General features: G+C 39.9%; 1 protein-coding gene across 1 annotated transcript in view; it reads left to right on the forward strand.

The window, feature by feature from the left end:
- Window positions 1-206: 206 nt before the first annotated feature.
- The window catches only part of LOC140950277 (cell adhesion molecule DSCAM-like), a 265,680-nt gene continuing 241,695 nt past the window's right edge, over window positions 207-24,191 (forward strand). The window contains exon 1 of the mRNA XM_073399495.1: window positions 207-419. Within this exon, the coding sequence (XP_073255596.1) occupies window positions 329-419 (91 nt within the window). The 5' untranslated portion in view covers window positions 207-328. The remainder of the gene's footprint in view (window positions 420-24,191) is intronic.

Here is a 24,191-nt window from a genome sequence, read left to right on the forward strand (position 1 = left end):
AATTTTCCTGAGATGTTGGAGTAAGCACCTCAACTGGATTCCCAGTTGTTTTCGCTCTTTATGGAAGTGCACCCGACTTATTTTATACATAATAACTAAACTTAAATTCCGATTAATTCAACCGCGAAAGAGGAACGCAAATGATGGTGTGACGTAACAATATTTTTACTTCCGCTTGAGTTTGTCACGTGGTTTCGCCGGCTGAACGCGATTCAGTAAGGTGAATTTTCCTGTGTGGTTTTACTGCTCATCTTCTCTTCAGTAAGAAATTGCACGTTTTGTGATTACTGCCAAGTGAACACACCAGTGAGGCTATCGTTGATGTCATATGAGATGTGAATACGTTACAGACGATCAAAAGATGCTTATTATGGTCAGGGTGCTGTTACTGCTGCTGCTCCGGCCTCTCGCGTGTGCAGGTTAGCTTTTTGAGACTTTTGTAATTTTATTTTCCTCTAGAATACATATGCACTCTGCTTCTGGGAGCTCACTTCTAGTAATTGCCGTCGAGTGGCAAAATTACATGATATGCTAAACTAACTGAAACTCACATATTTTCCCTAAAACACAATCGCTTCGTTACAACTTCCGCTTTTGTTAAAAATGATGGTGTAGGAGGAAATGTTGGTTGACTAGGCTACTTATCAAAAATATACTGTTCAAATTAAATTATGGCTGCTGATGATTCGACCAGATGATTTTTTGCGCCACTTTTAAACAATTACTTACACTGAGTTGTAAAATTCTTGGGTTTAACAGATGGAATAACAAATGTCTAAATGTTCCAAGGCGCGCTAAATTGTGACGCTGTGATGATAGCACATTGAAAGCAAAACTTAGTTTTATCTTTGGTTTCATCTTCGACCATGTAGCGAAAGTTCGTTTTAACCACCTTTTGTTGTAACGTCAATCACTACGGAATTGAAGGAAAAATCCAGTTGAATTACATCGTTGCATAACTTTCGATTAGTCTAGTATCAAGCAGAGTGATAACCCTAAACTGGCTCCTGACTGACAATATCTCCAAAATAAATTCTCGTAATGACGTTTTGGCTCTAGGCTTCTTAACAATTATTTCTCATTCATTATATCATCTTATAGTAGAGCCACGCTTCTGAGATGATGATAAGTTGGCGCGGCTGAGACGTCGCATTCACATCAGAAAAATGTGTTGTTTTTGAACTGTGGTGGCATAAAAAATAATAATAAATAAATAAATAAACAGCAATTTATTACGCTACGGTCTGTCTCGCGATCTTATCAAAGTTCCTGTTACGAGGGCGCCTACGAAGTGCTGAATCGGGCACCGTGCTGCTGAAAACAGTACTACGCAAAAAAAACAAAAATTATGACAAATTATGAAATACCTGAATAGACACGTTAACAAGTTAGACCCGAAAACAACAACAACGTCAGCTTTAATTGCATAAGCATACAAGTACATACAGTATTGCAAAAGCTATTTTAAGAACCAAGATTACTTCATAGAGCAATAAAGTTACTTTGGTAATAATTTTCCACGAAGATTAAAGCAAGCTGAAATATATTTCATAAAATGTATATTGATATAGTAATTAGAGGAGTTCATCCGTTCATTGATCAAAACGTTTACAGGTAACTGGGTAATATTTGGAAACAGAGTCTTGATTTTTCTTGTAAAAATTATTCCTAATCATAGAGTATATAGGACAACAAAAAGTAAAGTGAACGTCGTCTTCTATTAGATTCGATCCACAAAAAAAGACAATGCCTATTATCTTGTGTAGCTTGATTGTATCAACATCACTGATCCCCGGTCTATGGACCCAACTTCGGACTATACCTTATCGACCGGTCCACGGACCACCCCTAAAATAACACGTAGCTACTGAAAACAACAACTAAGATTTTTTTGTGTTTGATAGGTTTACTTTACAAATTCTTGCCAACAAATCTGGGGGTGTGTAAACCAACCTTTTATACTCTTTATACATGACATCTGAGGTGAAACAATACGATTTATCATACAGAACTCGGACAGAATGCGGCATTTCACAATTTTTCAAGATAAATTGCACTTAGTCAATATTCAGGACGATCAATCGTGGGCTTTTAGCGAAACCGTTCAAAAAAGATTCCAAAATCACCCATACGGCCAGCCGGTTCTCATTTCTAGTGCGAGCTGTCAGTGTGGTCCAATGTTTGAATGGACTTTAATAGAGTTACGCTTCAACAGAATAACGAATTTATTATTATTATTTTTTGTTATTTAATGGTTTCAGTTATAACGATGTGTAATCTTATAAGGCGTTTGACATGCGCGACATTTTTGAGTACTCCTACAAGAGATGTTCATGAACGATGAAATCAAACGGCACGAACAAGCGATTAAAATTGCAAGAGAGACTACTAACAATCAATGAAAGCAATATAATTCGGTGAAATATTTACAGAGGCAACAATTTTCATTCAGGTAGACAGGTATTAAAGTGTGTCTAAAAATCCTGAGTCTTTAAGCTTAAGTTAATAGGGAACTTAAGATGGAGACGTTTTCGGGGCGACGGCGACCGGACTGGCAGAGAAAGGCTGGAACTAAGGCAGCCGTCGCTTCCCGTCAAAAATAGAACATTAAGATCGCAGTGAACTCAGAAGGACGGCGCCTTTAATTAGAAGAATACCGAAGAGGAAAATATGGCTTCACATAAAGAATTAAGAGAATAAATATTTGCTATGCAGACAACATGTATCGGATGAAGAGTTTCTCGCTTTGTGAGAAAATGATGAGGCCAAAAATCCCGTTTTTCCTCGGGACAGTTACGATCCGTTCACGCTAAAAAACATGCGGGATGCAGCTGAGTTCAAGGCAGAATTTCGTGTTGAAAAAAAATGATCGCCACAGGCTTGCCGAAGTCTTGCAAATTACAGGAACATTAAAATGCTACCAAAGAACCGTATTTTTAGTTTGGTATTGAAATAATTCCCGGGAAATACTTGCATGCAACAACAACAACAACAACAACTTTATTTCAGAATTCCTACGCCGAGTTAGTACATGGTATTACCTACTATTCTATATAATTTTCAATGCGTTTCATTTATACGATATTCTAACGAAAAGAGCGAACTAAAAACACACAATTGAAATATCGGAGTTCATATTTTTTGTCTGGATACTTTTATTTGGCTCGTAGGAAAATTTTGTTCATGTCAAGCTCACTTACGGTTGGCTGTTTGCCAAGTTGGATGTTGACCCTGTGACATGAAAACATAGAAACATTCAAAGATGTAAGTTTAGATAACAAAGCTTGGAAATCGAGCTTGAAATGTGCCTCAAAGAAAACAAGGACAATTACGATAGAACGATAATCTGTAAAATGTTGGTTGCTAAACGCAACAAACCTGATTGAAATGAAAGTTAAATACTCACGTTTTCGCCACAACGCCAAACAGACCTTTTTCACGTCGCCGACGGGACTACGACGGCAAGGTGGTGAGCAGGATCATGCGCAATATCCAACAAATGATGATGTCACGTCCGGTTGAAGTTGCCGTCGCCCAAAAACGTCTCTATCTTAAGTTCCCTAATTATGTTTTACCAGAAACCCATAAGGGGTTGAAACGTGTAACTCGCGTTCAATGCTTGTGAATATTCATTTTGACCATATTTGGAAATCTTAGTGACGGTATCCATTTTCAACAAAATGGCTGCTGCGCGATCACCATGTTTTAAGCCAAGAGTTCTGCATTTCAAGGTTAAAAATACACCGTTAAAAGACAAAAAATGGAAAGAGAAAGTTCGAAAGAATGCTCAGCTTTCTTTTTGTGAAAAAAGGGAAGCTTTTCATCAAGAAATCGTCCTTCGAGGAATTCAACCTTGTTTTCTTCACGGCGGAGCCCATGGTCTGTTTTGAAATGCAACCAAGTCAGCGAAGTTGACGGCGGAATATTTGCGTCCCAGGTCAGTTTGAAATCAAAATCTTAATAGTGCGGGGCCATAGTGACATAAACACAACATATTTCAAAATATATAGATTTAGCCAGGGCTAAAAGCGATGCTCCCATTAATAAATTGATAATTTAAATCAAACAATAAACTTGTAATCCACCATTCAGTTAACTTTAGAGCACATTCGTGTGACTTTTCAGGGAAAGGCTAAGTGATTTTACAAAAAATAATTGCAAACAGCCCAAGAGTGAACCAAATCTCACATCGAGTTGATAGCCTCATAAGTACACCCCAAAACTGGCAATCATCTTCGATCACATTTATATTAAGAGCTTTAATGGCTCTTGATCACCGTAGATTAATTAGGCCTGGAAAAACAATTCAGGCCGAATTTTTTGCGTTTTTACAAAATCTTGCCAACAAATCTGGGTGCGTGTAAACCAAGTTTTTATATCACTTATACATCACATCTGAGGTGAAACAGTACTATGAGGCACTGTTTTTATCATACAGACCTGGGACAACAGAATGCAATATTTCACAATATTGTGATACAAATTGCTATCATTCAATATTCAGGACGATCGAAGTACGCGTGGGCTTTAGCCGTAAGCCGTTAAAAAAATTTTCAAAATCGTCTATACGGGCAGCCGGTTCTGACTTTTGCAGTGCAAGCGGTGGCGAGTGTTTGAATGAACATTGACACAGTTACGCTCCAACATAATAAAGAATTTATTATGTTTATTTTTTATTTTAAAACGGTTTAACGCGCGGCATTTTGAGTACTCCTGGAAGCGTTGTTCACTGAACGACTGAAAACAATTGGCACAGCGATTAAAATTACAAGAGACAGTATTAACAATCAATAAAAGAAATATAATTCTGTGAAACATATACAGAGACGACAATTTTCATTCAGGAAGACAAGTATTAAAGTGTCTCTAAACATCCTGAGTCTTCGAGCTTTAAAGCTGAAGTTTATGTTTTAATCATAACTATAACAAAATTGTCAAATATTATTGGCTCTCAACTGCCCTGATTTCAGCCTTAATTGGACAGTTTAATAGGACAGTACGCGTCATGCCTAAGTAATTGGACAGTACGCGCCATCAAGCGCGCGCTTAAATGGCTCTTTTTTTCACTGCTAGCAAACCAAAATTTCGAATTTCTTGTGTTTTGGTTTAAAAAATAGCCTGAATTTCATTTTGTACATCCAGTGGAAAAAGTTAGTTAAAAACATCACAGTTGACACAAAACTCTGTCAGCTTCAGCTGTCAAAGTAAACAAGATTCAAGATGCTGCATAAATTTTCCGCATGAACTCACCTGTCAAATTTTGTCCAATCAGAGCATAAAAATTGAACGTAGAGCGTGACCAACGCGTGAACATGGCGAGAAAAGTCAAAAGCAACTGTCTTCCCTGCCTGTAGCAGCTGGCTGAATTTTCGCGTCTGAGGTCAGTTTGAAATCAAAATTTTAATTGTGCGGCACATAAACACGACGTATTTCATATGAATTGTTAAAAAAATTAAACTTGAGCCTGCGATCATTTGAAAACCAGTACCTTGTCAGCGGATAACTTCAAAAAAATACTTGACCTCGATGGATCGACACCTGAGCCCGCGATACAGTCAAGTGATACTGGTCAGCGGATACCTTGTTTTGACATCTGTCAATTGATCACAACATTGATGTCCAATATGTGTATCAGTTTTCCTGTGCTCCGATCCCCAACTAGCTAGAAAGTATGAGACTGAACATTGATCGCGATCTAGTAAAATAATTAACTGGTCAGCGGACAGCTTCCAAATAAATCACGTCACCTCAATGAGTTGACACATGAGCCCGCGATACGGTCATGGGATACTAGTCAGTGGCTATCCTGTTTTGACAGCTGTCAATTGACCATAAATTGTGAATGTCCAATGTAAAAGATGTGGACTTGGCAAGACATGCCTGAGACACCCCTCCCTTCCTTTTGATGGTCTCCCCTACCCCACCCGTACAATCCGTAGACGCGTACGTACGTACGTACGCTCGGTCAATCACGTGACAACCAAACGAAAAGAGGTTGACCATAATCTATGAGTATGGAGCTCTATCTGGGAGCCTCGCTATGACTCATTGGAAAAAATAAACTTGAGCCTGCGATCATTTGAAACTGGTAATTTGTCAACGGATAACTTCAAAAAATACTCGACCTTGATGGGTCGACACTTGAGCCCGCGGTACGGTCAGGTAATACTGGTCAGCAGATGCCCTGTTTTGACAGCTGTCAATTGATCACAACATTGATGTGCAATTAGTTTTCTCTTGGGCTCCCAAACTGGCTAGAAGGTGTAAGAGTAAACATTGGTTCCCTGTGGTGCGGACAGACGGTCGTTCGTTCGGTGTACGGTCACGTGATTACCAAATTTTCTGGGATGGGTAGATTACCTTAGCTATGGGGCTCCGCCCACGCGCGCGCTTCGCGCGCGCGTGGAGCTCCTCTATAATAGATGGCCCCTCAAACAGAAATGAACTGCTTCTATTTTTTGACGATGTCCTAACTATGAACAACCCTGACGGGAGCGCTGTCTTAGAGAGAGGAGATACAGTTGTCATGGACAACTGCGGCTTTCATCATGGGCATTTTACAGAGGGTATGCTCCGGGATATGTTTGATGAATATGGAGTACGTTTATTGTTTCAGCCTGCTTATTGTCCCCACTTAAACACCTGTGAACCGTGTTTCAAGTAGTTGAAAACTTTCCTCCGTCGCTTTACCCTCTTCGCTCAGCAAGAAACCCGAATTGCCATCGCGGAGGGTATTTCATCTATAACACAGCAAAACTGTGTAGCTTATTTCAAGTGCTGTGGTTACTTGTGACTGACTCTATCATGTATCACATCAGTTGTCATACTTCCGAGTATAAAGTAAACAGTATCAGTGTATTCATTATACAAGAAGGAAGCAGCTAGTTCTCAATGTTAGGGTTCAATAGTCAGGTATGAGCCAGGCGCAAATACCATAGCTGCGTGTGAAATTTGGTATATTAGTAAATGATCTTTAGGATGGCAGAACAAAATGTAACTACACGGCACAATGATGCCGCCACTTGGCTGTCACACCCAGGGCCATGGTGTATGACTTGGTAAAGGTAAACTTGTTATTTGGCTAAAAAGGAAAGAGAAAAGGTAAAAAGTTATCAAAAGGCATACCGAAACAAAATAAAAAAACAGTCTACTCATTCTGGATGGGATAAATCCGTAATGACATACTCCTTTCAATCAGCCCAATGTCACGTAGGATTGAAACTAGTACCTTTTCGAGTTTATTGTTTACTAAACTGACTTGTCAAGCGATATTGTCTGCTTTTACTTGATTACTTGATGTCTGAATACGTACCACAACATTACTAATTTCCCTGGAAAACGCGCGAAGAGGTCCGATACGTAGTCGCACAAATTTACAGGAACGTGTCCAATGACTTCATTTGAAGCGCTTCGAACGGCAATCGCTTTCGCGTCGTTCGAATTATTCGTTTCTGGAAGGCACTCGTAAGTATCTCCCACGCCCACATCATGTTCGTAGACGTGTTGCCCTTTCATGACACAGTTGTTTATCACAACTTTGCTCATGTTATTCCCTTATTTAATAGAGAGTCCACTCGATCGCTTTGGAAAAATAACACTGCGTGACTAGACAAACAAAAACAGAGGAAAATGCCAGAGAGCTTTGACAGCTGTCAGTAAGTCTAATTTTATTTCCCGCCTTCTAATTTTCTTTCCCGCGTATCTAAAAATACCGTACTTTGCAGGTGCGTGGGAAAATTGCTCTAAAGTCTTGTTTAGAAGAGTTCTGAAGAATATGGAAATGTCAGAAGTAAAACAGTGGCTTATGTCAATTGGAATACCAGGAATAGAAAGATTGGCGGATGAATTTGAATCCCGGGGATTTTCGACTCGCAAATCCTTACAATATCTTCAAGACGGCGATCTCGACTACATATTCTCGTCGCCAAAACGTTTGCTTCTCGCGGAGAAGCGAGCACTGGACCACGAACTGCGACAACTTAAGCTTAAATCACAAGAACCTGGCAGTACTGCACATTTAATGCCGAAGCAGTTGCAGTTTAGCAGTAACGAACCACAAACTTGGCCAGCCGAAGGAGAGACGGCAACTGCATCAAACTCAAGCAGTACTACTACACGCAAGATCGATTCTCCTCTAGACCGCCGCAAGCAAGAGCTTGTTGAAAATGTCAGTTTTTTGGAGGCACAGATTTCAAGTGCAGAAGACCACTTGGCAAAGCTTAAAGGCGAAAATGATTTGCTCCAAACCGTTTCCCGCGGAAGAATTTGTAGTCACTGTCATCTGTCTGGCCACAACAGGAACAATTGCCGCGCAATTGCATGTGATTCTCGCACTAAATGTAAATTGAAAGACAAACATCCAGAAATGGGAAAATCAATCAGTGAAACTCAAAAAATGCTAACTGTGCTAAGGAAAAATAAGGAAACGGCCAAGCAATCTCTGGAGCAATTTATGTTACAGCTTCAGCGATCGCGCGGGAATTTTTTCGCCGTAATGCGTCCACGCTTGAAACGCCTGAATCCAGTAAAATATCTGAATCGTCAAGAGCTTGATAAAGATCTGCTTTACCTTCATAAAGCGCTTGAAAACAAAGTACCACCGGAATCAGAGGATTGGCGCCTACCTTACCTGATTGACAACTGTAAAGGCCAAGTAACTTCTTTCAACGAAAGTGCTGCGTTACTTCCCATTTCTTTACCTGCTAATCCTCCCGAAAATTCATTTTATAATAGTTTCAGTGTAAACAACGGGGCAAATTCAACTTCAAGTGTGTCAGTAAGATTCCACCCATATCAATTGTAATTCTTTTAGGCTTATAACACCCGCGTGTAACAGCTATATGTTGAAATATTTTGTACATCATTACGTTGTTGTAACTTTCACTTGGAGCCGAGATACATCGGCAAAGGACATGAACGTTGTGTTTTTACACTAGTACAGGCGAAAGTGTTACAGATACTTTTTTTTCTGTCACCCTACAAAGTTGTACATCTTTCCTAGTCTCATACGTGTAACTTAGCAAGCATAATCATGAGTTGAAATTCGAGAGTTGTTCTTGTCCAATTCTTCTTAGAAAAGTACACTTTTAGAAATGCATTGAACAATATAAAGCCGTTGGGTTGTAACATGTGAGCATTCGGACATTTACGGGGATTCTTTTGGTAAGAAGAACTGCGTTCGGAGATAATCTTTTTTTTTTTCTTTTGCGCGCAAAATGTGCTAATTTGGACTTGAAATCTTCTTCGCTAAATCCCCTCATAACTAGTTTCCTATAGCATGTAATCCCCCAGATATTAAATGCGTAAATGCTTTCAGAGAAAAAGCAAAATTATATTTTGGAAGGAATACCGAAAATTGGACTGGTTACTTTGCGCGATGTGCGAATCATTCAATATATGTTGAATTTGGTCGGCGGTCTTTCCAGTTTGCGACCTTGCGATCAAGGGACTTCTGCCAACACAGTAGTTCGAAGGTTCAATCGTTACTCCACACAAATCGCATCCCCTTGTTCTACAAAAAAATATTAGCAAGGATTTATATGCTATCAGAAACGAAAACATCACGGTTGTTCATTTTTTATTGTCCTCGTGTGATATGTCGTTACATGGAAAGCTGGTCGCCATCGCGTCGCGTTGGCTTCTAAAACTTTTCTTTCTAAAATCGAACGATGTACTGGATGCGGTCCTCGGCACTGATCTTGGGGAACAGCGGTGTTTTAAATTCCTAATAAGGCAGTATGTATCGTTAAACAAAACGAAAATAATTTGTTCCATGACCGATCGGAAACCGTTCGTTGCCTGTGGTTTCTGTGGTGTGAAGATCTCACCTGTGATTGGTTGCAACACAATAAACATTCCAGACATATTTTAGGTGTTCACGCCAATATAATCACCGCTGTAATTTAAGTATAGAACTATTGAAAATAAATATTTGAAATTCATTCATTACCTCAAACAATTTCCGCCGACTTTGTCCGTTTGTTCTTGTAATGTCATCATCTAAACACAAGTATCAGTGTTTTCTATCAGTTCTTGACATTTTCAAGAATCTATGCGTTGATTGTTTTCAATACAAACTCTCATCAGTTTGGTCATACATTTTCCTTTTAAATGGCCCAGAAAACAGCTGCAAAACAAAATGACATTATGCATCAGTCAATTTTACCTGCGCCCAGACCCCCCTCCCCCCCCGGGCTACTGCGGGGCATTTGCCTGCCTTTAAAAGTCCCGGGGTGGTGCATTTGCAAATTTTGCACTGCCCGGGGGCCGGGCATTTCCCAACCCCCGGGCCATTCCCGAGGTTTTGACACGCACGCGGTTTCCTATCAGAATATAACTACACAGAAGGTTTTGCTGGAAAAAACGCAGTTTGGCTCATCTGTCAAGGACAGGAATAAATTCTAGAGGGTTGTAAAGACATTTTCTCGATATTACATGTATGTATGCATTTCTTCATTGCTTATCAAGTCAGAATTACATAGCGAAATTGGAACTATCGATGTGAAACAACGTTTTTTGGTTATTGAATCAAATTTCTGTTGATATTATTTGAAGAACATCCTCTCATATTCATAAAACTATTCATAACATATAACTTGACAGCGCTCTATTAATTTTAATGTCAATAATTTTGAATCAATACTAAAACCATAAACTGGTGCATGTCGTCGCGGCGTGAAGTCTTAATTATAATCCTAGCGCTATTACAAAGGAAGACATTAATTGAAACAAAAAATCGCCCATTAAAATGCTTAAAATGGCACTGTTTGACTATGCAATCAATGAAAAATGTTGCAGTGTAGACGGAGGAGGACGGGGCATTTGCCCTCTTTTTTCGTCCCCACCCCGGGGATTTGACAGCTCAAGAGTCCCACCCCCAGGAATTTGCCATCCAAGGCAAAAAAACTGCAAATGCCCGGGGGTCAGCCCGGGGGGGAGCTGGGCGTAGGTAGAATCGACTGATGCATTATATCACAGCAACAACGAACCGCCGTCAGCCAACGAAACTTTTTCCTGTCACAGGGACTTTGCGCTGATTGGCTAGTTTGCATCGCCTATTGTATTTTCTGACATTTGATTGGCTTAGACCAGCTGTCATATTTTTTTTTAAATTGGACAGTTTGCCTATTTGTAAAGGAAAGCCCTATCTGAAACTATCCAAATTAATCGTTAATTGGACAGTTCCACTGTGTTTCGGTGTCTGCTTGTCGTTTTACTGTTTTTTTTTTTTGCTTTATTGCGTAATCACTGTTACTCCGAGCCGATCTCTTAGAGAGGAAAAGGAGGTTTCCCTCCTGAGTTGGGGCTGAAGAAATTTGCAGCAGACTTGAATTTCGACGAAAAGAAGGCATTTTTGTTGGGACTGGTCCAGGACCCTGCCAGATCGCCGGAAATGACCAGGCTTGACTTCGTCTTATGAAAGGAGTAACAGTGGTTATGCAATAAAGCCAAAACAAAAAACAGTAAAACGACAAGCAGACACCGAAAAACAATGGAATACGTCGCAGGTAAGTCTTTTTTATTCATTTCATTGAAGGAAAAATTAGATTTAACGTTATTTAGCGTTCGAAGATCTCAGTATATTATTTCTCATACGCCTGTAACGCGACACCGGCGCGTCCAGCAGAAAGATCACGCGTCACCTATGGTAAGTAAATTACTTTACACTCTTTCCTCGTTACGTGAGTTTGGGCTACCTGTGTCCTCACCGACCTCGAAAATGAATCAAATAGCAAGGCCAAAGCAACAGGAAGAGATAATACGTCGCCAGGACACAGCTTGATTTTTCAAATGAAAAGAGGAGAACAGAATCTTGAAAGAGTATTTTTTATTTACGGCTCTATGTCTTTCCGTTTTTTTGTGTCGTCGTCTAAGATCAACCGGCCGAATGGCCGTAAGCCGTTGATGTTAAAAATTACGGACCTTAAGTTGAGGTGGACGGTAAGGTGGAGGACGGCAACCGGAAATAAAAGACACCCGATTCGGGGCTAATTTGCATATATCTCAGCCGTCCAGCCAACGTCGACGGCACGTCGCGACGGTGAGAAAGCTTAGTGCGGCGATGCCTCGAGAGCGTAAGTTTTCTCTTCGTGTTTTTGTCTTCAAAATATCTTTATTGCCCCCGCAGGGATTTCGCCCAGAAGGCGAAATCCCGAGGAGGCACTCTAGTAACTCGCGCGTATATTAAGGAAAGTACTTACCAGTCCGGAATATCCCTAAATTTAAGGACAGGGCCAACTGGTCACGCGACACTTTTCAACCAATGAGAAGGCGCGATTGTGTTTATCAACAAACAAATCAAAACATCGCCCCAGTGATCAAAAATTTTCAAAACAACGGAAGGAGTCGGACAGAATTAAAGATGAGCTTACAGTACTCGTCTACGTTTCACATGTAATATTTCAAAGAAAACATTTCATGTAAGAGAATAAGAGCATTATTCATTGCAAGGAATCATTGGGGTGTTCGAACTGATTCCGGACCGATCGCAGAGGTCGTAGCTTCACTGGCATGGCTTGCAAGATTTTTGATAGAAGCAAACTGGTCCCAAATTCGGCAAAGTGAGGCGAGATGTTGGACGTGAATATCCATAAGACTAATAAAGTTGTTTTGGCTTTGAAAAAAAACAAAAACAAAAAAGAGAAAGAGAAAAAGTATTAACATGGCTCTGTGAGAAACCTGGGAGTGGAAAACGTACGTCTACCAAAATTCTAGGTTGTTTACCATCCCCACATTCAACATGATAAAAGTTAATAGATATGACAATCGAGGAAAAATATCTAGAACTTCGTAAAAAATCTGTGAATCGAAAAAATAATAGATACTTTTTCACCTACCTTGAAAACCGACCAAAATCTCGCCTATACATCGCGTTGTTTAAAAGAAGAAATAAGCCACAAAATGTGCTGAATATTTTACGGGACACTTCCAATATGGCTTCCGATACGCTGTCCACGTAAAAAAAATTGCGTATGCCTCATGAAATGTCTCAAAAATATGCCTGAGAGCCTCGAAACGATGACTGATTCTGTCCGACTCCGTCTACTGTTTTGAAAATTTTTGATCAGTGGGGCGATGTTTTGATTTGTTGGTTGATAAAAACAAGCGCGCCTTCTCACTGGTTGAAAAGTGTCGCGTGACCAGTTGGCCCTGTCCTTAAATTTAGGGATATTCCGGACTGCTTACAGTTGAAATATACAGTCAGTATGCCAGAAAAAATGTCGATTTGCTTGAACAGGGGCCGCGAGGAATCGGTAGGTAATGATGACGTTTCTATTGTTTGCGCCCGCAAGTACGAAATGGTTAGGATGACGTAAAGACAGAATTTTGTGACATTTATTGTGCAGTCACACTTCGATACTCTGTTGCGTTACGAGTTATCACTGACATTCTTTCGAGCAGTTGTTTTGAAAGTTATGGACCAAAATACACTCGTTAAGGGCAGATGAAGTTATAAGGTGCGTATAACTGTGTTTACATAAACACTTGGCGAGTTTGCCAGACACGCACGAGTTCACAAGTCTTTGATTGAAAACCTTACCAGACACTCTTTCTCTGTCTTTGACTGGAATAAGACTCAACCCTAAACAAGCAAGACCAGTGAACAACTGCTAGCTTATCACTAGCAGAACGATGGACGATTACAGAAATTCGCCAACAATCAAATTCTGTGCTTATTCCCTGCTCACTGATGTCCTTCGGCTATAAAGTTTAAAATAAGACCAGAATGCGCGAGCGTGAATCGATCAAACGTCGTTTTAATTTCTAAGGCTTACTTTCCGGCAAATAAAATGAACTGAATGTAAAAAGTGAAATAGAAATAGCGAAAAATTCAACTTCTAATTAAATCATTTTCTTATGGTTTAGAACTGTAAACTATTCTCGAAACTGAGAATGTTTTAATCAAAGTTGTGTAAATCGAACCGACAATGTGCATGAAACCTTGCGTTTCCTGTACTTATCTCACCTATTTATATGGAATATGTGTGAAAATCTTCATTATGAATCGGTATATTTCAAGAGCTACACAACGAGCAAGAATACTATTGACCGACAATATACAGAGCGGGGGCAGCCGTAGTGTCAGCTATTAGTAGTTTTAACAGAATACCACTTTAATCTGTTTCTGCAATGCCTAGTTTACTTCAAACGGTAAACCTTTCCCCATAGCGCTTTCTCTTATTACCAAAAATAGGTTTTGTCACCCTGCCTTAGACCCTCCGGGTGTCTCAGACAAACTTTGCATTCTACTCCAAGGCTTTGTATGGGAAACATACGTTTCCGACATGAAAATTGTTCATAAAATTCGCAGTGAGCGTTTTTAAAATGTTTTTTGAGCACAATTCCAATATATAAAAGGCACTACTGCTATTGGGAGCAAAACCTGGGCCAGTATCTCAAACAAATGGTTAAAATCAGAAAATAAAGCGACTCGATCAAAGAAGGCTACGGAAATCGGATCCCTAGCTCTGTGTCTTAGGCAGAAAGCGCCGCTATGCACTGAAACATGACATAACATTATTGGCCGTGTAATACTCCAAAACCGAAAGTGCTGAAGAGAAAATCGAGTTTGGATGTGCTTCTCGCAAGCCTGTGACAGAATATCTAAGGTGAAAAGCACACTAATATTAGCACAAACCGGAAATTGTATAAGTTTGTGCTGTTGTTGTGCGGCCAGGTAGACCATATGAATCCGGGTACTACAGGATATAAAGTACTAAAGTATTCGTCTAAGTAGCGTAACATAAGTACTCGAAAAAAAAAGAGCAACCTTTGCCTATAAATTTAACCAAATGCACCGTTTAACGCACAGCTATGAAGCCCTGCTCTCCACACATTTTAACATAATTTTACCCACAGCATTATGACCTCGAGGCTCCCATTAATAAATCTATAATTTAAATCAAACAATAAACTTGTATTCCACAATTAAGTTAACTTTAGAGCACATTTATGTGACTTTTGAGGGAAAGGCTACGTGATTGTAGAGAAACATAATTTGCAAACAGCCAAAGAGTGAACCAAAACTTACATCGAGTTGATAGCCTCATATGTACACCCAAAAACTGGTAATCATCTTCGATCACATTTAAGAGCCATAATGGCTCTTGATCACCGTAGATTAATTAGGCCTGAAAAAAAAATCAGGCCAAATTTTTTGCGTTCGACAAGTTTACTTTGCAAAATCTTGCCAACAAATCTAGGTGCGTGTAAACCAACCTTTTATACCATTTATACATCACATCCGAGGAGAAACAGTACCATGAGGCACTGTTTTTATCATACAGACCTGGGACAGAAAGCAGTATTTCACAATTTTGCAATAAAAATTGCACTCATTCAATATTCAGGACGATGGAAGTACGCGTGGGCTTTAAGCTTAACCGTTAAAAAAAATTTCCAAAATCACCTATACGGCCATCCGGTTCTCACTTTTGTAGTGCGAGCTGTGGCGACTGTTTGAATGAACATAAAACAGAGTTACGCTCCAACATAATAAAGAATTTATTATGTTTACTTTTTATCAAATGGTTTAACGCGCGGCATTTTGAGTACTCCTGCAAGCGATGTTCACTGAACGACTGAAAACAATCGGCACAGCGATTAAAATTACAAGAGAGACTACTAACAATCAATAAAAAAATATATAATTCGGTGAAACATATACAGAGACAACAATTTTGATTCAGGAAGACAAGTATTAAAGCTAGTGTCTCTAAAAATCCTGAGTCGTCAAGCTTAAGACTTAAGTTTAAGTTTTAAGCCGGCTTACCAGTGTTTGCTTTTTTCAGAGAGGGACTCGAGGCAAGAAAATCGCTCAAAGCTTTCTTTTACAGCCAGAATTATAACTAAATATTCTTTGGAACGTTTTCTTTCTATTGGCGGTGAGAAACTGTCTAAAGGCTTTTTAAAGTTCTGTAAGCTTATATCAAACCTGATACTCGGTCAGATCATTGTCTCAAATCTTACAAACGTGTATAAACTAAATACCCGCATAAACTACGCTCGACTTCATTAAATTAGATACAAAAAACAAACATCAAATACAATAATTACTCTGGCTTACCATTCGAGATGCAGCTCCTGAAAGGTATCAAGTAAGGCCAGTATCGCTTCAGACTTTGCAACCCTCTTACGCATCAAGCAAGGTGAAAACGAAAACGATGCCATCCGAAATAGGATTTCCGACTTTGACAAGCGACGTATTTCTCAACCAAAAACCCAATAAACAAACTAGCCATGAATAACAGAAGACTCCTGATAGCAGGAGCATTTTGTACATTCAGTGGAAAAAGACAGTTAAAAACATCACAAGTTGACACAAAACTCTGTCAGCTTCAACTGTCAAAGTAAACAACATTCAAGATGCTGCATAAATTTTGCGGATGAACACACCTGTCAAATTTTGACCAATCAGAGCATAAAAATTGGACGTAGAGCGTGACCAACGCGTGACCATGGGTGAGAAAAGTCAAAAGGAACTGTCTTCCCTGCCTGTAAGAGCTGGCTGAATTTTCGCGTCCGAGGTCAGTTTGAAATCAAAATTTTAATTGTGAGGCACATAAACACAAAATATTTCATATAAATTTAAAAAAAAATTAAACTTGAGCCTGCGATCAGTTGAAAACTAGTAACTTGTCAGTGAATAACTTCAAAAAATACTTGACCTCGATGGGTCGACACCTGAGCCCGCGATACGGTCAAGTGGTACTGGTCAGCGGGTACCCTGTTTTGACAGCTGTCAATTGATCAAAACGTTGATGTCCAATGTGTGCATTATCAGTTTTCCTGTGCTCCCAAACTAGCTGTAGCTAAAAAGTATGAGATTGAACATTGTTCGCGATCTAGTTAAACAATTAACTGGTCAGCGGACAGCCTCCAAATAAATCACGTCATCTCGATGGGTTGACACATGAGCCCGCAATATGGTCATGGGATACTGGTCAGTGGCTATCCTGTTTTGACAGCTATCAATTGACCATATTGTGAATGTCTTAAATAAAAGATGTGGACTTGCTTTTGATAGTCTCCCCTACCCCACCCGTACAATCTGTAGACGCGTACGTACGTACGTACGCTCGGTCAATCACGTGACAACCAAACGAAAAGAGGTTGAGCATATTCCATGAGTATGGGGCTCTGTCCCACGGAGCCCCGCTATTAATTTGTTTTTATTTCAAGAATGTGGAGTGGACTAAAGATCACGATATTCAGCTTGCTAAAGAAATTCTTGTAAGTGAACCCTACCGCCTCAAGCCCAGAACTGTGTAAGCTCGATTACCATCCGTTGTTAGCCTAAGAACTGTGGAACGTGGGAAAATATGGCAATACGTAATCGCAAATAGGCTCAATGAAGCGAAGAACGAATTCCTCATCTGATATGACACCATCATATAAAAGTAGACCATAATCTCTCGGATCTCTTCAGGGAACTTATTCTCTCTAACCTTCAATAAAGTTAAAAAAAGTCTTTGACCGACACCTCTACTGACCTCCCCAAGCCTCCGCGGCCTAAATCACTGTCCTCTATGTCGCTGTCCACCTAAACTTAAGGTCGGTAATAATTGTTCCTTTGTTATTATTTTTCTGGAGGGTTAAGTATACTTAGCTTTAGAGGATTTTACGAAATCACTGGGCTGCATGTGTTGTTAAATAAAGTTTCATATGGACCATGTACAAGAAAACCTTTTGCTTGGAAGGTTATGTTGTCTGTCTTGTCTCTGTTTACACTGTATGATTTCCTGTTGTCATCCGTCGTGTTGTGATCATCATTTGCACATGTTTGTAAGCACTATATATCTCTATCTACCTTTAAAAGCGATGCGTTTTTCTATTGCCCATCATAACAAAGGTTAAGGAGTGGAGAAAGCTGACATTTCATAACAGACCATAGTTTTCAATTGAAGACACTAGATCTAAAATATTATTTTGACGGTTCAGCAAATATGAATTCCCTGCTCCCTAAGGCGCTAAGACCGCTAACGGTGTAGGTTTTGCAGTTTACTGATTCGGCCCGATTGTCAGCAGCCGCTGTCAGGCCAAAAATAATTTAAACTTGTTTACCTAGAGGCATTGCTGTTTAGGCATAAATTTCCCATGGTTTCAGTTATAGTTATAGGGTTAGTAAATCTCTCTTGCTCTATCTTGGACCCTTGCGATCATTGGGTGAACGAGAAAACAAATTAAGAGATAAAGGACTCCTCCCTCAAAATTACTTTCTACTGGAGCCACGTGACCATACCCAACCAGGGTCTCTCACTCTCTCGCTCTGTAGGGACGGGTAGGAAACAACCCTGGGAACGAGGTTGAGAGGAAACCATTTTGTACTAATTTGAGGAAAAAAGATGCGATGGTACACTTTTGTTCTATTTTGAGTAACCGCAAAAAAAAGATCATTGCTAGAGAAAGTTATTAGCAAGACAGAGATCCTCCTGATTGCGCTGCGCCTGATGTAAGTTCCCAAGGTGCCTAATAGACTTTGTCACGGTTTTCGACGCCATCTTGACGAGTAGGCAAACGCGTGCGAAATTACAGTGTCTGTATGAGAATCTAGTGTCGAATAATTTCCGTTAGACGGTTGTTCTGCAAAAAATATCAATTATAAACTAAAGCTACAAAGCAAAGGATCGTCCAAAAAAATTTGGAGGCTCACCTGTGCTTAAATTTCTCCAGAGGCTTGCTTTAGATTTTTCATATATTTGCCTGTAAAATTCCCGGGACTTTCTTACAGACAAATGTATAGGAAATTTAAAAAGTGGTTCTAGGTCTTGTAGGGAATGTAACGCCCTCAAATTGTTTTCAGTAGAATCCTTAGGAGTGAAGCTTTGGTATACAAATCATATTTTTCTCAGAACAGCCGTTCTACGGAAATTATTCGAAATTAGATTCTCATACAAACACTGTAATTTCTCACGCGTTTGCCTACTCGTCAGGATGGCGTCGAAAACTGTGACAAGGTCTATGCGAGATGTCATGAGATAGTACCTCCTTGCTCACCTTTGAAACCCTTTTTCTTTCATTCTCGCCTTAAAGAGCAGTTTCTAATATAGGTAATTGGTAAGGACTGATCGGATTACACCTGTCACAAAATATAGTCGTATATGATGAGAAACGCAAGTTGAGCAACTCACTCAGCTTCTTCATTATTTGAGCATATGTTTATTTTAGAATTGGGCAAGGTTTGTAAGCCTTGGGTGCTCAATCTTATGTTCCATAAAAGTTTATCTTTTAGCTAAATGTTAGTAATATCTTACAGTTCCAGTATCAGTTCTCAATTTCAAATTATTACCTCTAGTTTAAATCACATTTAAAGCAAACCTTTTTTGAGGATAAGTAACACACTTCATCTGCAACCTGCCAAGCGAATTTCATTAACTGTTCTGCGGTAAGATTGGTCTGTAGCTTCAATCCGGGTCCTTAAAGTTCGTGTCGTTCAGTCCTGGACTCTTTCTCAAGTAGCCCTGTAGATCACCATACGGTACATACTCAATAAGAACCAACAACGGCTCTATGGAAGGCAATATAACTAGAAAAATCTTTAAACATGAATTCCCACTTATTACACACCATAAGAAAATTCTACGATTCACTCTACGCGCGAATATTAATGATTTTGCTCGCACGAAGGGACATAGAATGAAATTTAGTACCTTTCAATGAAGACGATGTGAACTACGACAATACAAAATGAAGGTATGATCCTCGCAGTTTTGATGGAATTTACGAAAAAGAAAAACGAAGCCCGAAAATAAAAAGCCCTCAATTACAGTGACGCCACGCTTTACAGACATCCACGTAATAAGGACACTTCATTATTACAGACAGTTCGCTTTGTCCCTGGGGAAAGAAAGCTCTCAGTTAATAAGGACACTTTCTATGGCCCCTCAGTGTCCTTTTGACTTTATTATTATTTGATTTTCTTTGAAACCGTGCAATATTTCTTTCAAACATACTTAGCAAGTCATTAAATTGCATTAGAGCTGCGATGGTCATATGTTCAATTGGAAATCAATTTGCTGACATTTCTATTAGTTTATAAGTAAACTATTAAAGTTATCTAAGCCCTTGGGTGTTATTGAATTTTCTCTTTGTTCAGCTCATTATCCATTCTAATATTTTCTGTCTATTAAATTGCTCCATATAGCATATATCACGGAGGCCATATTGGTGTTCCAAAATAATAGAGCGGCGGCCGCGTCGGTGTACCAACTTACACTCTGTATAGTTCCGTGCGAATAACTGATTACTTTTGTTATGTAAACGTTTGCTTTTATTCTAATTAACGTGCACCGATAACTTCTGGCCATATGAGTGAAAACGCTCTATCATTGGAATCATAGCAGTCCCGTCATCACCAGGAAAACTTATATGATGCTATAAATTTAAAGAAACTGATTCGTTGCTCCCTTCACACATCCCTTACCAGTTTCTGTGACGGACCCCAACAGCTTCATCACGTGGGGGCGAGGTTTTAGTTTTTTCATCTCGTCAAGTTCTGACAAAAGGTCCTTTTTATCTGAAGCTGGAGCATTTGCTAAAACGAAGCAACCAAAAAAATTACTTAATTTTTAACCATTACTATATTCCGGCAATATTTTTGCTGTAGCGAGCCTTTTTCAGAGTTCTCTGTCCGCTTGATCTTTTGTGTCTTGTTTGTATCAAAACCACCACCTGTACGAGATGTCCAATTAAGTATAGTGTATTGACCACCTTTGGACTTAATAACCTTGGCCAACTCTCCCTCTATTAGTCATAGTACACTGAATTACACCACACCTTTAAGCATTTTTACTGCTACTGTTAAGTTATTCTGCCTTCCACGCATGTTGTTTATTGTCGCCTTGGCAACTTATGAGAAAACGCCTTTACCAATGACTTTAACTATGTTGATCTGTTTGCGACTGATCTCCCAGTCTCTCGTTGAGGGATGAGGTGGCATCATGTGATCTGCAATTGCTGTGGATGCATAGGTTGGGGCTTCAAAAGTTCGCTTTACATGTAAAGATCGTGTACCAGCCTCTGCTTTAACAGCAATAGGATTCTATTGTCAACATATATAGTGAGGTAAGATTAAGCAGTAAAACAACAACACTGAACTGCGAAGACGATAAGTAACCATACAGTTCAAGAAATAAATGATTAAATGAATGAAACGAATTATAACGCTGTGCAACTCTTTGTTTTATGGTCAGTGGGAGAAGGTTCACCAGCAACTTGATGAGCCCACCGGATACCATACCATGCTGACGTAATGGGAGCCACATAACTTGCAGAAGAAAGAAGATCCTGCAAATATAGGGCCACGTGGAAAGGTTTAGTAGGAAACACATCAATGCATGGAGATCTGGATACCCATCGCTTCCAACCCGTCCATGCCGAACGATATTTGTCCAAGGTAGCAGGCGCCTTAGAAGCCAACAGAACGTCCGGTAAACCCTGAGCAAGATTTGTTAGATGTGAGCTGCACTGCAACTCCCAATAGCCAAATTTCCACAAATCAGACGCTAAAACATCTGAAAGAAGAAATGAAAAAAACAACTACATGAATACAACAAATAAATAGCAACAGAATAATAAAAACTACAAAAAATCAAATTCTAGGCACGCAACAACAACAACAACGAAAAAAGCACGACTTTTTTAAGGGGAAAAAAGAATAAATCTTTATTGACAAAACAGCATAACTGATAATTAATGTACATAGATACCCAGAGCACATACATAAATAACGCCGCTTACCGGCTACGTGCAATCGAGCCTTAAAGCCAGAACCCTGAAACTGGCAGGGTTCTTTGAAAATACAACGTCGCGTCCGCGAGGAAGAACAAAATACTCCTTTACAAAATGCCTTACAGCACCACCACCAAAAATAAGAAGAAGGCCATTCAGGAATAATAAGACTTCCCAACCCCTTACACGAAATTAAGTGCCTAACGGCACAAACAATTATAAATGACACAGGCGGACACAGCCAGTCGTTGTTCCTGGACCAATCTTGAGTAAAAGCGTCAACCACCTCGGACTCCAGATCCCAAAATCTGGAATTGAATCGAGGTACCTGTGAATTGTAAAAAGAAGCAAAGCGATCAACCGTATGAGGACCCCAACTGGAGTCAACTAGCTGAAACAAAGCCGCACTCAAGGACCAATTGTCCAAATCAACGATTCTTCTAAGATAATCTGCTCTATCATTCTGTCTTCTAGGAAGACACTCGATTTCCATAGCTATATCAAAAGATAAACAAACCTCAAAAATCTCTACAGCAATTGCCTGCAACTTAGGCCTCAAACTACCCACAAGAACCAATTCTACAATTGTTCTGGCTATCCGAAAACCATTTAACTTTGCGATGTGACAAAGCGGCAGAAAAAGATTGTAAAACATAGAACAAAGCCTTAAGCTCCTTGCAAGTAGAACTTTGAGAAGCCTCAAACTGATTCCAGTGACCGAAACAAATGCGATCACCTACGAGAGAGGAAAAACCGCCAAACCCCGAATCGCTAGCGTCACTATAAACAACAGCTGTAGCGCAAAATTGTCTTCTAATGTGATGTGATAGCCATTAAAAGCATCCACACGTTGCAACCCAAATTTTAATTCCTGGGACAAATGCTCAGAAACATATACATAATCGCGCCAAGACCTTCCAAAAGCAACGACAAAATACATATGCCTAGTGAAAAACCTAGCAATAGGCCCTAAGGCAATGGTCAAAGAAATCAAATAGCCGGCGATACGAGCAATGTCGCAGAGACCGACTGACAATTCAAACAGCGCAAATAGCTGCTTTGAGCTTCTCTTTTTTAAGCACAGGCACTTCAAAAATCATCAGAATAGTATTAATTACGAAACCTAACCACTCCCCGACTTGTCTGGGCTCCCAATTACTCTTACCCTCATTACATTTAAGGCCAGAAGCGACAAGATCCTTCTCTCGATTAAACTAGCGGGCTCTCGCGCTAACTCTATCACGGGCGCCAGATATACCGTCGTCGATATAAACGAGGGAAACATGCCCCATAGACTGCCAACGAGTAACAAGTGGCGGTAACAGCTTAGCAAAAACAAAACAAGCTGTAGACAAACCAAAAGGCAAAACTTTAAAGGTAAAATATCGCCTAGCGCCATGACTAAACAACCGACTGAAACCGAGAAATTGTTGGTGATGCTGTACTATGCTAACATGATGGTAACCGATCTCAAGATCAAAAGTAAAGAAATAAAAACCTGGCCCAAAAATCTCCGAAAGCGTTCAAAGGTCCTCATATTTAAACCGCGAACTCTCGAGAAAACTATTAATATACGGCAAATCCAAAACAAACTTTAACTTTTTCCCCTCAACTACAGTTAAAGGGTTAACAACATGGGGGGCGTTATCATGCTCATCAATACAACGCTTACGTAACAGTTCTTCGATAGCTTCTTCAACAAAATTTGGATGCTTAAAGGCGGATTTATAATTATTATTAAAAAAGGCTGAAGCAGGAGAAGCTTTAAGCGGATAAGTGCGTAACCATAAGTAACAATGTTCTGCACAAACAAAGGAGAAGACAAAGTAAAAACCCAAAAGGATCTTGCACTATAAAGCCTACCCGCGACCCCTCCAGAGGAAAAACCGGCTTCACATTCAAAATCCCTGAAAAAAGAACAATAAAAAAGACACTTACCTGAAACCACAGGCGTGCCAGAGTCCATCCTTAAAACCTGGGCTTCGCAACGTCAAGGCTTGTTGGCTGAAAAACCGCCCTTTGGGGGCACTTGGTTTGAAGATGACCAAATTTCCCGCAAGCAAAGCGAGGACCCAAGGATGATCGCAGCAGACCTCTGTTCGAGACGAGAGAAGGAATAGGGTAAGCAGCTGAAAGCGTACTGGTGGAAGACAAACCAGATCTGACGGGAGGAGATTTCTTTTTCTTTTTTTCCTTATGCTTTTTATCCGCCCTCCTTTTAGAACGATAGATACGCTTATCGTCCTCTGAATTCGACGCGAGTTTGTCTGCTTCGTACTGGTTGACCGTTTCCCAACCAAACTCCGACTTATCCGCTATCCTTATCAGTTTAATACGACGCCAAACAAGACTCGTCCCTTTCTTCAAAGCTTCCTTGGCTTTTTCCACCCGACCAACGTCAAGAGCGTCAAGCGCAACCTCAAACGTCTCAAGGACTTTAACACTGTGGTTGAACTGTTGCT

Source organism: Porites lutea, chromosome 10, assembly GCF_958299795.1.
Source record: "Porites lutea chromosome 10, jaPorLute2.1, whole genome shotgun sequence".
NCBI classification, from domain to species: domain Eukaryota; kingdom Metazoa; phylum Cnidaria; class Anthozoa; order Scleractinia; family Poritidae; genus Porites; species Porites lutea.